This window comes from Mustela nivalis (genome assembly GCF_964662115.1).
Source record: "Mustela nivalis genome assembly, chromosome: 3".
NCBI classification, from domain to species: domain Eukaryota; kingdom Metazoa; phylum Chordata; class Mammalia; order Carnivora; family Mustelidae; genus Mustela; species Mustela nivalis.
The window spans coordinates 62,587,320-62,604,398 of NC_139022.1; the positions used below are offsets into that span (position 1 = coordinate 62,587,320).

General features: G+C 37.5%; 1 protein-coding gene across 2 annotated transcripts in view; it reads right to left on the reverse strand.

Moving 5' to 3' along the window:
* The window catches only part of RHOBTB3 (Rho related BTB domain containing 3), a 54,761-nt gene that overhangs the window by 29,341 nt on the left and 8,341 nt on the right, over positions 1-17,079 (reverse strand). The window contains exons 4-6 of one of the 2 annotated variants that reach the window (XM_082723929.1): positions 9,721-9,875; positions 5,907-6,018; positions 3,108-3,473 (exon numbers count right to left, since the gene is read on the reverse strand). In XM_082723929.1, the coding sequence (XP_082580055.1) occupies positions 3,108-3,473; positions 5,907-6,018; positions 9,721-9,875 (633 nt within the window). The remainder of the gene's footprint in view (positions 1-3,107; positions 3,474-5,906; positions 6,019-9,720; positions 9,876-17,079) is intronic. The other variant, XM_082723930.1, reaches the window with a different exon arrangement.

A 17,079-nucleotide genomic window follows, 5' to 3' on the forward strand; every position in this document is an offset into this window, starting at 1 on the left:
TCTCACTATCAGATAAATAAATCAAATCTTAAAAAAAAAAAAAAAATCTGCACATGAACAAGATCCCCAGCTGACTTGCATGCACACTGAGTTTGAGAAGCACTGGTCCAAATGATGGACAAGCTGTAGCACAAACCACCTGTTGTCAGAATAATGGCCTTTGGCTGATCTCCAGAGTAATGGAGCTTCCTTATTAAACTCTGTCTTGCCTGCTCTATTCCGTCCCTCTACTATCACCAAAGATGAGCACGCCAAAGCCCAGTCTGATCATGCTCAACATTCTGGAACAGCTTTTATGAGCAGCTTCCATCTGGCTTGCCAGCCTCATCTCCTGCAAGCCCTCACCTCCCACTCTATGCTCCAGCCCGTTCCCAGAAAACAACACTTACTAAAGATTACATTTTCCTTAATGTATATTTCCCAATAAATTTATTTCTTTCAAATAGCATTAGGGCCAACACATAAGGGGGCTGAGGAAAGAACTTTATTTTTCTTTGCCCTTTTCTTCCATCTGCATATATTAATTTTGCAATTTAAAAGATCACTCCCTATGAGAAAGACAAGTAGGTTCTGTCACTGGAGATAGAGCTAGCTATTACTGCTACCTTATTAAAGAGGATATAACTGACTTCAAAGTGTTCATGTGTCTTCAAAGGTATTCGATAGATATTGTCGTAAACTTACTGAATAACTCATAATCTCAGCAGTAACATCATTCAAAAGAAAAGTCTGACACTTCCTGTATAGTTCTCTAAACATCATTAAAGACATTTTTTTAACATGTAAATATTTTTGTTTTTCAGATCTAGCCTAAAATTCTAAACTGTGAGATTCAAAGTTTAAAATTAAAAATCTGTAGTAGTAAATGAAGTGTTTAGTCTGCTTTATTCATATGATGATTCACAGCTACTGGAGTCTACTCACTAATTCAACCAACACAAAACCTGCCATGCTGAACACACTGTGTTGGAGTACTCTGTGGGAGTGGTTATTTATGCTTTCCCCAAGCCAATATTCACTGAATAATGGGTTTAAGGCCTACCACTACCGTTCTACTTCTGTATGTGTATTTTTATAGGGAGATTTTTTTAAACTTTTTTAAAGTAATCTCTACACCCAATCTGGGGCTTGAACTCATGACCCCGAGATTAGGAGGCACATGCTCTACTGACTGAGCCAGCCAGGCATATGTGTGTGTGTGTGTGTGTGTGTGTGTGTGTGTATATATATATATATATATATAAAAGATTTAAGTGGCTTGAAATGTGTATATATAGTATATATATATATACTATATATATATATGAGTATAGGGTCTATACTCATCATAGACCCTAACTGTAAAATATCTACTGGCTAGCTTTATACCAAACTGAGCTGAGGAAAGTAGAATTCAACCTTGAATTCAGTAGAAGTCGAATATATATATATATATATATATATATACACATTTCAAGCCAATATACACATTTCAAGCCACTTAAATCTTCATATTGCAACTGTACTTTTCAAAAACTTTAAATTTTACTTTAACTTATAGTAAAATTATATAACCACAGCCCAAATGAGAAAAAATAAAATCTTAATTTCAATTATTTCAACTATCCAAAAGTTTCTTATAAATATGAAACAGCGCTTTATCTGCAAACATTTGTAAACTTGTCTGTCCCCCATTCTGAAGTCTAAAAGCAGATTATGTTTCTCCAGAGCCACACTCCAGAGGAGTTACTTTAACTTAATATTTCATCAGAACATGATTCCAAGTGCAAAATTAAAGAAGAGAGACGTTCTCGGAAAATTTTTACTTAGATGCTTACTTTAAAAGTCATTTACATTAATTCTTTTCCATTCTTATATGGGACACTTAGATGTGATACCCTCAACTCACTGGCTAAATGACTCAGATAAAACTTCTATTTTTTAAAATGTAGTAGTTATAAGTATTTAAAAGGGCAACAAGAAAAGTAATTGGGAAGCTCTATGTTAAAAAGATAAGTGCACAGTAAGAAAAAATAGTAAAATCTAAAATAGTCAAAGTCAGGGTGCCTGGCTGACTCAGTTGGTGGAGCGTGTGACTCTTGATCTTGGGGTTGTGGGTTCAAGACCCACACTGAGTGTAGAGATTACTTAAAAATAAAATCTTAAAAACAAAATAGGGGCGCCTGGGTAGCTCCGTGGTTTAAAGCCTCTGCCTTCGGCTCAGGTCATGATCCCAGGGGTCCTGGGATTGAGCCCCGCATCGGGCTCTCTTCTCATTGGGGAGTCTGCTTCCCCCTCTCTCTGCCTGCCTCTCTGCCTACTTGTGATCTCTGTCTGTCAAATAAATAAAGTAAAATCTTAAAAAAAAAAATTAAATTAGATTTCAGGCTAAACTAACTTTGGAGACTATTTCCAGTTACTAAATTGAATGTAAGGATCCTCCTAATTTCCCTCAACTCCGTCCAAAACCTAAGAGTAAGACAGAAAAGTGAATAAATGGTCAGTTTTTAAAATGCAGACACTGGGGTACCTGGGTGGTTCAGTCTGTTAAGCATATGACTCTTGGTTTCAGCTCAGGTCATGATCTCAGGGTCAAGATCTCAGGGTTCTGAGACCGAGAGCCCCCATTTTGGACTCCCCACTCAGCAGGCAGTCTGTTTCCTCTCTCCATCTGCCCCCGCCTCTGTTCATGCTCTCTCTCGCTATCTCAATCTCTCTCTCAAGTATATAAATCTTTCCAAAAAAAGATGCAGATACTTATTTTCATTTACACTTTGAAAATTTTGTTTCTTTAGAGTTAGACTAGACAATAAATTCTCAAATTTTCACGTTTTGGATATTTTTGTTTAAATAAAATATATCATACATACATAATAAAATACATCTGCTCAGTAGGAAAATAAATTACTTTCACAAATAGATTTAAAACCAAGGCAAGTAAACTTAATAAGGAAGATGGAAAACTTAGACCAATTCCTGTATATAAAGTATAGATTATTTCATGTATAATCCTTACCTCAGATGGTAGAAAGAAGATAAATGTGAAACTAACCAATACACCTGAGGCCCACAGGCACAGTTCCTTTCAAAAGCTTAAGAGAACCTACCAGAACCATTTAACAAGATACCTGAATAAATGAAGCGCAGAATGTCCGACAAACAAGAACAGAAGAGGGCATCTTTGACAACGACACGTAATGGCGGGTTGCCTGGAGAATCCTGGCTAGCACCTGGAAACGCAGGGTCTCTGTTGATAGCAAAGAGGTCCTGGGTAGTTCGGATGATACTGGAATCCTGAATGTCAGCGGGACTCTTCACATTGAAAAGGAGCATGAAAACATGGCTTACGGCACACAGAACAATCTTGTGGGCCTCGGCAACTTTCTTTAAATCTGGGTTGTAAAATACCACATCCACACACTGGCAGCAGAACAGCAAATTATTTAAATCAGAGTTATAATGCGATGCTTCAGCCTTTAAGACAGGCATCTTTTCTGTTTCAAAAAAGAGAATAAAAGTGATAAATTACTCTTTAGGTCTATAGACCTGGACATTTCAAGTTTCTTTTAAACATGAGAGAGTATTTTCTTAATGTTATTAAGTTGAACCATATAAAATTGCCAACACTTGACCATTTGTGACCCTATGAAAACAGCAATTTTGTATAACCTAATCTAACTATAAACACATATAAATTAATTATCCTGAGATAACAGTTACAGAATTACATGGTGGTTTTTTTTAGCGAAAATGAAAATTGTACTAATGCCATTAACAGCAATATAATACTACTGCTCACTTTTTGTGTGTCCCCAAATAAAATCTCTCTCCAAATATTATATTTTAGTATGTTGGTAGTTATAGCTCCTTACTTTCACCTGATAAAAATTCAAATAAATTACTAAACAAGTTCTGAAGAACCTAACCTCACATTTGAAGTCACTTTCCTCCTGGGTTTGGAAATGGCGGGGGGTGGGGGGGGGGAAGAAACTGTCAAAATTAAATTGTTAAAACCGTAATCCCTCAAAGCCAGGGCTCTGAGTCTTGGGACTCTATTGTTGGAAACCATCTTGACCATTTTATTTTGATCCTAAAATTAATATTGTTTTTTTCCTCCTAGTAAATCAAACACCAGTCTTTCCCCTCAGCACACCTTAGGTAGAGTGTTGGTTAGACTCCCTAATTTTCAAAAAAGGATGCAACCTTCCATTTCCTAGTTTGATCACTAACAAAGATTAATTAGCCCTCAGTTAAGTCAGAATATCCCCACAGAGGATCATAGACCCTCATCATAGACCCTAACTGTAAAATATCTACTGGCTAGCTTTATACCAAACTGAGCTGAGGAAAGTAGAATTCAACCTTGAATTCAGTAGAAGTCAAATTGTTTTAGGAATGAAAACTCTTTACTCTAAAGCAAAACTCTGGTCTTTAAAACTGATAATAACAAGGTGCTCTGGTGGCTAGGCTTTCCTGAACTATACCCCCACTCACCCTTCCCTCCAATGCCAAAGGCATCTCACAGACCCGTAATGGCTTAAGAACAATCTGAAAGCCACATGCCCCAGAGACCAGCATCTATCCTTAGAACAAATGAGCACCAGAGCAAATATTCAGAGTGATACCTAACAGAAGGGCACAGGGTACCACCTGTGAGAATGAAAACTGCATTTGCTGACCAGACACTTCAGAAAGGCCTGTCCATTAGGTCACCTAGTGCCCCCAAGCAGAACCCACATGAGAAACTTTTCCTATTGCTAAATGGCATGAACAGCTTTGTTTTCTCAGAGGTACTCTTGTGTTTTCTCTTCTTGAATAGTAAGAACCAAGAAATTATCTATCTTCGTTGTTTATTTAGCTATTCCTCACACATCTTCTCATCTAGAAAGTACTTAAAGTAGCAGATTTGCTATACAACAGACCAAGTCTCCCCTCTTCCTTTGCACACCAGGAAGTTCAAAGCCAAATTGTGTATCATCACTTAGGATCTATCTGCATTTAAAAAAAAAACAACAACCTGGAATTGACTTCCCATACTAACTTATGTTTTCCTGCTTTTTAATTTATGTTGATTTATTTAACAAGTACTTAAAAAGCACCTACATTTTAAAACCATTTCCATAACAAATTGGTCTGCATAGAGTACTACTATATTTCTATGACATAATTATTCAAATATTTGATAAAAGTTAATTTTGATAACATTATATTTATGTTTCTTAACTTTATTTTGCACTAACCTTGGGTTGTGAACATTTTCAAACATTCAAAAAGTTGAAAGAATAATACAATAAGCACACACATATCCTTCACCTGGATTCTACAATTAACATTTTGTTTGCCTTATATCCAGTTAGATACACAGGCACACACTTACCACACTGAACCACTTAAAAGTAGGTTGTAATCATCAAGATATTTCAGCTCTAAATAATGTCGTGTTCATTTCCAAGGAATAAGGACATTCTCCCATTAATCACAGAACCATTACTGTATATACAAAAAATTAACAATTCCCTCGTGTCATCTAATTTCCAGTCCATATTAAAATTTTACCCAGTTGCCCTAAGAAAGTCTTTGAGATGTTTTTATTGAACCAATTAAGGTTCATGTATTGAACCTTATTGTTGTTATTTCTCTTAGACTTTTATATAGGATAGCTCTTCACCATACAAACTATTTCTTAAAGAAGCTATGGACTCAAGTTTAACACAGTATTCCTCAAAATGGGTCCAAGTACCACCTGCTTCAGAATCACCTGGAGACTTATTTTAAAAGCAGATTCTACACCCCACCCCAAATTTACTGAATGAGAATGTCAGGTGAGTCCTCAACGTACTCAAATTTGGGAACAACTGCTCTAAGACTTGTGAAGTGATCTATAACAAATATCATTTGAGTGTCTAAACATTGGTTAATAAATGCACCTGGTTGTTCAAGCTGAGGTGGTCTAATTCCATGAAATGAGTTGCTCATTTTCCTCTTCTTCATTTTTTCACTTGTCTTCTGATTTAAGGCTTGAATCATAAAATACTCCAACTAAAACATGAATTGAATTTTAGTTAAAGCTTCAACAAAATTATGTCTCTGGCAAGATTATTGGTACCCCAAATCACATTTGCCAAATGTTTTTAATGCCAGTACCATCTACATGTAAGCTTTAGCAAATACTTCTAAATAATTTTTTATTTAAAAAATGTATTAAGTAGAACAGACTGTGCCTTGTCTAAGCATAAATAAACTATTCATTCAAAAAGGAACTGTTTATTCTCTTGAATAATCAAGACAGCCCAGCAGTGCAACTATGTGACTATCAATAACTATCTCGTGGGCAACCACAGCAGTTAATACTAGAGAAACTCAGGGCAGGACAGATCTGGCTCTATGTCACAGATGCTCATATCAACTAGGAGTGTCTGCACGCGCTCTATTTTTTTTTTTTAATAAATTTCATTGAAATATATCCTTTATGTAATAAATTTCAAAATCTTGGGGCACCTCGCTGGCTCAGTCAGTAGAGCATACAACTCTTGATCTTGGGGTTGTAAGTTCGAGCCCCACATTAGGTGTAAAGATTACTTAAAAATAAAACCTCAAGGGCACCTGTGTGGCTCAGTAGGTTAAGCATCTACCTTCGGCTCAGGTCACAATCTCAGGTTCTGGGATCCAGCCTTACGTCAGGCTCCCTTCTCAGCAGGGGGCCTGGTTCTCTTTCTCCCTGCTCCCCAACCATGCTTTCTTTGCTATCCCTCTCTCAAGTAAATCAATAAAATCTTTAAAAAAAAATAAAAATAAAAAAATAATAAAATCTTTTAAAAATCCTAACCACATGCACTTACATGGTACCAGGCCTATGCCTTATGCTGTAAAGCTTGGGGAAAAGAATAGATAGAGGTCTATGTACCACATACACAAATGTTCAAACTTCATAAATTAAGAAAACAAACTATTATGTAGAAGCCAGGCTTAGCTTTAAGTTCTCAGCCTTCTCAGAGTTTCATGTAGCACAGGGAGAACTGGCGCCTGACTCCTGGGCCCCAAGACTGTCCCTTCTCTTCTCATCCCCTGCTCCAGCCCATGCCTTGAAGAGCTTTATGTGTACAAGAAGACTCTACTCCCCCTTTCCCCAGTCCTCATATGAGTCATCCTTCTCTTCAGACCTAGGGACACACACACTACCTAATGCAATTCACCTTCAGGAGGACTGACCCAGGGAAAAGGCCGGCACAGGCCTGAAAAACAGCCTGAGTGTCACCAGTCAGAGACCTCTGAGGTCCTGGGTTTTGGAACACAGTTGTAGCACTGTACAACAGAACCTTCTGTTCTGTGTTGATGAAAATGCTCTGTATATCTGTGCTATTGAAGAGAGTAGGCACAAGCCACATGTGGCTATTACGCACCTGAGATGTGGGTAGAATATCTGAGGAACTGAACTTTCTTCAGTTAGTTTAAACACAAATAGCCACCTGTGGCTAGTGACCGCCATCATGGATGGCACAGGTCTAGAAGGGCTACAAGCTCCAGAGGGGTGTACATTTGGCTCCATCAACTTGTGTAATGGGGGTGCAACTGAAGGAGGGCCAGATGGGGCTCTCTAGAGCTAAAGGGCCCACACTTCTCTTGCCCAGATCTTCATCTCTGACCCTTAAACACAAGACTTTAAATGCTCCTTTCAGGGGCGCCTGGGTGGCTCAGTGGGTTAAGCCTCTGCCTTCGGCTCAGGTCATGATCTCAGGGTCCTGGGATCGAGCCCCGCATCAGGGTCTCTGCTTATCAGGGATCCTGCTTCCCCCTCTCTCTCCCTGCCTCTCTGCCTACTTGTAATCTTTCTCTCTGTCAGATAAATAAATAAAATCTTAATAAATAAATAAATAAATAAATGCTCCTTTCAGTCTGACATAATCATCTCCATCTATATTCCTGCAAATGCCACTATTTCTTATACTCAAGATCAAAGCTATACTTAACTATTCAACAATCCCATAAGGGATCATTCTGATCTTATTTCCATATTCTCACCAAGTCTTAGGGAAACAAGAAACTGCCGTGTCTTTCTTCCAATCCTTGACCACATCTTCAATCCTTATTAAGTGTCCAACTCTAACTGCAACACCACGTGTTAGGAACAAAGAGAAACAAGGGGGAGGAAGCAGAAGCAGGCAGAGAAAAGTGGGAATTGGCAGGTGGGAAGAGTGACCCGGAGATTTCAGATTCAGGAAGTGGAGCAGGCAACAAGGAGACCACCATACCCCAAGAGAACCAGCCCCCTCCTCTCCAACAAATGAAGCCAAACTATTATTTTTCCTCAGTTTCCTAAATATTTCAGGGAAATACAAGATTCTTAGACTAAATTAAGATTTTTAAAAAATCCACTACAATATAATGTCTTTGACAGGAAAATTATATTTCAGTCCTCTCTACCTTTCTACCCTTTCTACTTTTTTATCACTATAAAAAATAAGACAAAAGTTTCTCACAGTTATCATGATACCAATATTGTGAATATATCGTCCTTAATGCTATATTATTAATGTTTCTTTTCATTACTGGGCTACATAATAGCCACATATACATGACAGAAATCAGAACCATTTATATTTGGGTTTTATTTTATCTTTGGTTCTTATTTGGAGTTTGATAACTGTCCAGAACAAATGAAATTTCTACAGTCATCTGTGGAGACCTCAACATTTTGACATGAATCTACATAATGAATATTCTAGTATAATGGAAAGCGTACTTGACAAAGAGCCAGGGAACTAATGGAGAAGTTCAAAGTGCTCCTGCTTAATGCAGGGTTTACTTTGGTGTAAACCTCTTATCCATGTTTACCAAATTTGTCCTTGAGTGGAGTCACTTCTTACAGCGTTGGAAAGGTAGCTCCAAAGTGAGTTAATACTTACATGATAAAACTCCACAGTATTTCCCAAGGACCATGCAGTCCTAATAGTGTAGGGTAGGTGCTGTGTGCTAAGACAGGCCTCAAAATGCCTATAGGACCCAATAAATGCCATAGCTACAGACCAAGCAAATTCCAAATGTATTTTTTAAAGATTTATTTATTTACTTGAGAGACAGAGAGCATATAAAAGCAAGCAAGGAAAGAGGCACACGGAGAGGAAGAGGAGAGAAGCAGTCTCCCTGGTGAGTGGAGGCTGAGGGCTCGATCTCATGACCCTGAGATCATAACCTGAGCAGAAATCAAGAGTCCAACACTTAATCAACTAGGCCAACGAGGCGGCCCAACAAGCTATTTTTAGGAGTAGTTGCTATGGATACTTCTGAGTGGAATCATTTAGGAGTATACAAAATCTTGCCAAAACACACATAGAGGAAGAAAAATCATTCTTTTCAAATAATAGATAGAAATGAAGGAGAACGTGCATGGCCCAATGGTTCAGGTTGCAAGGCTCACTGAACTATATAAAGATTAGGAATAAAACTGGCATCACAGATTTGTGTAAGTAAGTATAGTTTAGATATGTTCAATAAAAAACAATAGTATCACCAAATGGAAAATTCTAAACTATCCCGTTAGACAATAGAAAATGCTTCATTTGGAGAGAAAAATAAAATTATAATCTTATTCTGACAAAATCTTACTTCTACTCTCAGTTTGTTTCTCAAAGTTAAGACCAATCATGTTTTTAAAACTAAAGTTCTAATTGAGGGTCTAGAAAATAGCTACCACAGCCAGCCTGACAAATGACTTTAATTTATGTAACAGGGATTACCACTCACCACTCCTCCAAAATATTTTCCTATATAGAAGTCATCAAGGCTGTGTAGTTCAAGATAGGTAGCTCCCAGTTCTTTAGCAAGTTGGATTCCTTCAGTGGTACTGACACAGCTCCCTCTGTCTGAGGTACATAGCGGGCATGTACAAGGTAATTCTTCTGAGGAAAGAAATAGGAGTAACAAAAGAGCTTTGAAATTTAACAGGAAAAGAAATATACACAGGCAACCTGAACATTCAACAACAAATTAACAATTCAGTTCAGGGGCATGTAGTACGTCCACTATCCACTGGACTCTGAATAAAAAGCATCAGTGTTAATAGAAAGGTCTTTCAAGTAAACAAGCTTTGAGTGCAAGAAGAGTAAACAGTATTTTAGAAAACATAAGAACTTAAAAATAAGTTAATATATATTACCAAGGTTTTTATAGTAATTAAACCAACCAGCTAGTAATGGAGGACATGTTTCCCTTTATATACCCATGACATCCTGAGTATCAATACAAATTAACAACCTAATTGCCCATAGAAACCATGGAAACAGTGGGTTAGCTTTTTATTCTTTTCTTTTTTCTTTTCCTTCCTTCCTTCTACCTTTTCTTCCTTCCTCTTTTTTTTTTTTATAAACTTGAAATACATTCACAAAGTTGACTAGATCTGAATCCTCAAGGCTGCAAAATTTTGTAGATTTCATATAAAGTACATTCTAATTAATCCAGACATTTCAATTATTAGATTCTAAAGTATTCAACTGCAGAAACTAAATTAAATCACTTATCTTTCTCTTCAAGACTAAAAGATCATTAACTAAAGGAATAAAAAGCATTTATTCAAAATGTGAACTGTCCTAAGCGTCATGGTTGTACTGTGTACAGATGCATGGCTGGGCAGGTGAGAGACCAACATACCTATTAGGACACTCCTCAATAAAGTTAAAAATTTATGTTCAACTCTAAATTCAGCAGAAAGCTTTGTTTTGTTTCATGACACATCAGATATATCATTGTTTAAATGGCAGCCAAATTAAACAGGGATAAATCCATTTTTAGAAATGCATGTTGTTATAGTTTCCCTGGGAAGCAGAGGCTGAAGTGGAGACTGGAATGCAGGAGATTTACTGAGGGAGTGATCGTGGGAACAAATGTTTTCAGGGGTAAGGGAAGTGGGACTGCGCAGAGGAAAAATTCAAACTGCAATATAGCTATAACAAAGATCTTAGCAGATCTTACTGGGGGGTCTGGAGCTTTGATGGCCTTTTAGAATGGTTCCCCATTTGGAGAAAGGCAGCTGTGTCTTTGTGCCCCTTCAATGATCAAGATAATCAGTGGTTAGATGAGGGCTGCTGTGGAGGGGGCACAACCTTGAGCAAGCAGCTTCTATGAGCTAAAGGTAATATCTGGCAACGGACTCTGCCATGCACCATGAGCATCCAACAGCCTGGTAACTGAGAGAGTAAGTACAGTGGCCCTCAAATGGCATTTGTGGGGCACCTTCGTGGCTCTGTCAGTTAAGCATCTGACTTGATTTCGGCTCAGGTCATGATCTCGAGATCGTGAGATCAAGCCCTATGGGGGCTCTGCACTCAGCGTGTGTTCTGTTTAAGATTCTTCCCCCTTCCCTTGCCCTCTGCTTTTCCCTCTCCTCTCTCTAAAATAAACAAATAAAATCTAAAAAAAATTTTTTTTAAAGACATTTGGGCAACTTCCACAGCCTACACAACAAATTCCTTACCAATGAACTGCATATAGGTGAACCATATATATGTATACATAGGATATTATTCAGTGCATGCCTGTGCTACATATGTAACTATGTAGATAATTTTAGCCTCATTGAAAGCATTTTAGAACTCAGAAACCAGGAATTTACAACCTGCTTCTGCAGAAGAGGAAACTGGAACTCAAGGAAGATAAGTGACTTGTCCAAGTCTCTTTGTGTGTCAGAGATGGGAAAACAATGATAAAACTGTTTCTTGCTCTATTTGATAAGTAAAGTGATATCAAAAGATAAGATAACAATTCAGTTTAAGTAAAGACACAGTGATTTAAAAGTTAAGCTTGGGTTCTCAAAACTAAGCCATGAATTTTGAGTTTTTGCTTTTACTTTTTCCAAGATCATCTTGGTTTGGAGCACATAAATTTTTTGTACAGAATTTAGCCTATCTTGAAAAATAACACATTGATATTTTGCATTCTTTACAAAAATTCATAAACAGTGCCTTTGATTTTCTGAAGACAGAGGCCTTCTTATGCCTACAAAGCTCTCCTTATGTTGATGGGATGGGGTGAGAAGGCGTCCATCTTATTAAACTGTATTTCTAAACAAAAATAAAGCAAAGTGTTTCAAGTGAAAAATTAAATAGTGTAAAACAATTTTTAAGAAATAATCTTGATTTGAAGGAAAATCCAACTAATTTCAGGTTCAACCCTGCTAAGCATGGTTTTCCACTGTGTGTAACCATGGCCCTTTATGGACATACATGCCTAGAAAATCCCTCTTCACATCTAGTCTTCACATGTCTGTGACACAGAAGACATTGCTTTTTGTTCACATGTACCCAAGAGGAAAAAAAAAATGTCTCATCATTATGTGGTGGGTATAGCTAGAAAAGCAACAAAACACTTTTAGAAAAAAATAAACCTGTATTATGCATTTCACCAGCAACCATAAAAGGACTCAAAATATTTCAAATTGCAGTGCCTTCTTCAGGATATCACTTCTGTTAGCCCACCTCAGGGTCACAGCGACTCTGGACAACATTGTTACACTTCTAGTTAACACTGTAGTCTTTTTTCTTTCTCTTATGCGATACCTTTTAAGGTGTTATCACAAATGTCTATTTTTTTTTTTTTTCTAAAGCAAACACGTTGTAACTCTGGAATTCAAATGAATGGTATCTCTTTCAAAGCAGTGGTTTTCAGAATCCATAGGGTGATTCTTAAAATGTTGCCAAGTGCTTGAAAGTTTTAGAAATCCTTTTAAGAATTCTAGCCTAGCGATGTACTCAACTCTATCAGAACTTCAAAAAGAAAAGAAGAAAGGATGCCCATTTTTGGGAGCTTAAGGCTATGAATACCCCTAGGTGTGTTCAGAGAAAAAAATTCTCCTTTAAAGACGGGTTCAATATTTAGTAAAAGCCAAAAATTTGTTCAAAGCCGAATGTGATGAAGAAGACATACAAGTCAAGCTTGTCAAAACATATGTAACAAAGGAAAATGATGAGACTGATTGTGTTTGCTGAACTAATTCTAAAAAGAGCTCAAGAGAGGAATTATCAGGAGAACACACAGCACAGCTTCATGTATTACAAGGGACTGGGGGAGGGAAGCAATAAAAATCCTCAGGTGGAATAACAGATTTAGCTTGGTAATTACTTTGCAATCACATCTATATGTGAAATGAATTTCACCTTGTTTAAAACCATTCATCCACTAACTGAACAAATGTTTCTTGAGTACCTACCACGTATCAAACAAGAAATATACATAGATAAATGCTCGTAGTCAACTAAGCCAACATAGACATGACTGAAAATTATAATATAATAAATACTAAAATAAGGTATGCAAAATCACCATGGGAACAGAAAGGAAGAAATTAACTCTGCCTGGGGATTATGGAAGACTTTGCAGAAAAGGTAGTGATTTACTGGATATAGATATGAATTTGCCATGCTGATATGACAAGAGCTGTGCAGGGCGGGGCACTCCCATCAGAGGGCATAGCACATGCAGAGGTCTGGATGCAAGAAAAAACAACACATTAGCTGCCAGTTTCAAAATGGCAAGCTAAGCCCACATTGCAACTCTTCTCCCTGTCAAATCAAAGAAATGATTGAACAAAGAGGGGAGGAAGAGGGGAGGGAGAAGGGAGGAGAGAGAAATGGAAGGAAGGAAGAAAGGGAGGGGAGGGGGAAGAGGGAAGGGAGATGTGCATATACAGCAAGGCTCAAAAATTAAGAGGAGAGAAACTCATCACCCAGAAAGGAGGAGTGCCTAAAGGCTGAAGGCAGATAGCACAGGACCAACGAGGGAAGCTGAAGCTCAGAGGACAGGTGGGAAGTCACACACTGGGCAACATCGAGAATACTCACTGCTCAGTCATGGGGGAGCAATAAGGAGGCCCATGGACAACTGAGTGGAGATCATTTGCAGAACCCAGTGGAAGCAGCAAGGCTTACAGATCTCATATGAGCTCTCACTCCCACCCCAACCTCAGAGAACAGCTGGGCAGAGGAGGAGAAAGGCGTTAATCCAACAGAGACTCTAAACTGCAAACTAGGCAATTTAAGAATTACCCAACATTTAAGAAGCCTCCATACTATGAAGTAAAATCTCGTCAAATGGCAAGACTTAGATTGTCCTCCTTAAGGCAAGACTTAATAGACCTACCAAAATAGAATCTTAAAATATATATAATTACTTGAGAGGAGTTTTCTTCTTAAAGTATTTACATGCTTAAAACAGGTATAAGAAATTATGAAAAACAACCAGCTAGAGATCTTGGATTTCTGAAAAGCTGTGGGAATTTTTTTAAAGCATAATAAAGCAAAAGAGTAGGACAGACCCTGTGGAAGCGATTTGTGAGTTGGGAAAAGAAGACCACAGAATTCTCCTCTAACACAACACAGAGAAAGAAAGCTTAGGAAATATAAAAGAAAGATAGGAGAAACAGAGGAAAGATCCAGAAGTTTCAACATCCATCTAATAAAAGTCCAAAAAGGACAGAATAGAAAAAATGGAGGGAAGGAGATATCTGACGAAATCATGAAGTTGAGACGTCCCCAGATCTAAAGACAGACATTAAGTTTAAGGAGTTCAGTGTGTTGGGTATATAAGACACAAAAGACTGTGCCAACGAGGTTGCCAGAGTAGTCAGAAGATAGATCATGAGTGATCATGACTTCCAGGTAAAGCATTACAAGAGAAAATTACTGAAGGGAGATAAAATACTGAATTGGAAAAAGTATCAATGGGAACTCGTGATTAAAAGACATATATTTAACATACCTATATATCTATGTATCTATCTCCAATGAAAAGGCCTTAAAGCAATGACAAAGTTATGAGCACCCCTAAAGCCCCAATCTTAGTTTCTTAATATCATTGTTCACTAAATGGAACCAGGGCTCCCTGAAGAAATGACTGATTGATTCCAGGTGAGCCTGGGACATCTTATGCCATACAATAAGGAAACACTCAAAAACTAATTGGAACTAGATTGAAAAGACTCCCTCCATGCAAATTTGGAGTAATATGAGCAACCGAAAGGATAAGGATAAGAACAGATTATAAAATATTGAATTTAAAAAAACAAATCCATGAATTCTAATGATTCTAAAAGAAAGGTGGGAGCAGAGAGAAAGATAAGCTCTATTTACAGAAGAATATCAACTATAAGTGGAGGTGGAATGACAGAAAATCACTATTTTGCAACCACTACAACTAAAGGAATTATGCAAAATAATGGGCTTAGATTCTTTAAAAATGTCAGTGTCATGAAAGACCAGGAAGGCGGGGGGAAGACTGGGGAACTGTTCTGGATTAAAAGAGACCAGAGAGATATTAGAGACACATTACATTTAAATGTAGTATGTAGTCCTTAATTTCATCCTGGATTTAAAAAAAAAAAATAGGTTTGGAACAATTGGGAAAATGTGAATGTGGATTTTGTTTAAAATAATAGGATCATAGATAATAGTATGTCACATATCTTGAACGATGGTTGGATTATGGTTGATAGGAAAATGGCTCTTTTGTATTAGACATGTACAATGTATTAGACAATACATGCTTAAGTAATTAGCACTGAAGAAATACCATGATTTTATAATTCACTCCCAAATTAAAAAAGAGAGAGTCTCTGTGTGTGTGTGTGTGTGTGTGTGTGTGTGTGTGTAAAATCTCTGGGGTTCACTGTTCTGTTCTGGTCAATTTTCTTGGGTTTGAAATTTTGCAAATAGAAGGGAAAAAGAAGTAAGTTTCTAAAGATTTGAAAGCATTGACTATCATGATCTGACCCATATCCTAGAATGATCATTCTGAGTGGATTTATTTCAGAAAGAAGCAAAGATGGAACAGGAGACCACAGGTCAATTCACCACAAAGCTGATGAAGCCTAAGTATCAGGGTCCTTGTGTGTGAGTCTTTTCCAAAGCCTGGGGAGAAACATAATCATATGCTTTTGTAAGATTTGCAAAATAAGATCCTCTAACTCTACTTGGTTAAGACCACTGCCTCTTTCCACTCCAGCTCACTTTTATGTCAGGCAGTCTGGGAGTAATGACAGGCATTTTTGGGATCCTGCTAATGTGAATTTAAGTTTAGGTTTAGTGAGATACTATTTGTGGTTTGCAGTCACTTCCTTGTACAGTTAAATGTTTGAAAACTGTCCTGGTACACGAATAGCCTTGAGGAATGCTTCTGCCACCCACATTGTAGACTTGGTTGGTGTTGTGAAACAAAGATGCCGGGCTGAAAGAGGAACACAATACAAATGACAGTGCCCGTCACCAGAAACATATGAAGTGTGAAGAAATACACTGGAAGAAACACTATAATTTTCTTCTCTATATAGAAGATAGCAAAAGTGGTTTTCATATGAAGAAGTAATCAAGACTATGCAGCCAACAAATATAAGAAAAATTAAAGAAATGTCAAGCTGTTAAATAATAGAAATATTTTTTAAATGTTTGTGGTATTTGACAGCTTTTTTATTAAGATTCTATTTATTTATTTGACAGAGATCACAAGTAGGCAGAGAGAGAGAGGAGGAAGCAGGCTCCCTGATGAGCAGAGAGCCCGATGTGGGGCTCCTTCCCAGGATGCTGGGATCATGACCTGAGCAGAGGCTTTAACCCACTGAGCCACCCAGGTGCCTGGTATTTGACAGCTTTTTATTTATTTTCTTTTTTCTACTTAAATTCAATTAGCCAACACATAGTAATCAGTAGTTTCAGATACAGTATTCAATAATTCATCAGTTGTGTATAACACCCAGTGCTCATCACAACACATGCCCTCCTTAATGCCCATCACCCAATTACCCCATCCCCTTACCCTCCTCCCCTCCAGCAACCCTTTTTGTTTCCTATGGTTAAGTCTCTCATGGTTTTTCTCTCTCTCTGATGACTTCCCATTTAGTTTTCCCTCCCTTCCCCTATAATCCTCTGTGCTGTTTCTTATATTCTACATATGAGTGAAATCATATAATTGTCTTTCTCTGATTGACTTATTTCCTCAGCATAACAGCCTCCAGTTACACCTATATCAATGTAAATGGTAAGTATCCATCCTTTCTGATGGCTGAGTAATATTCCATTGTATATACATACCACATCTTCTTTATCCATTCATCTGTTGATG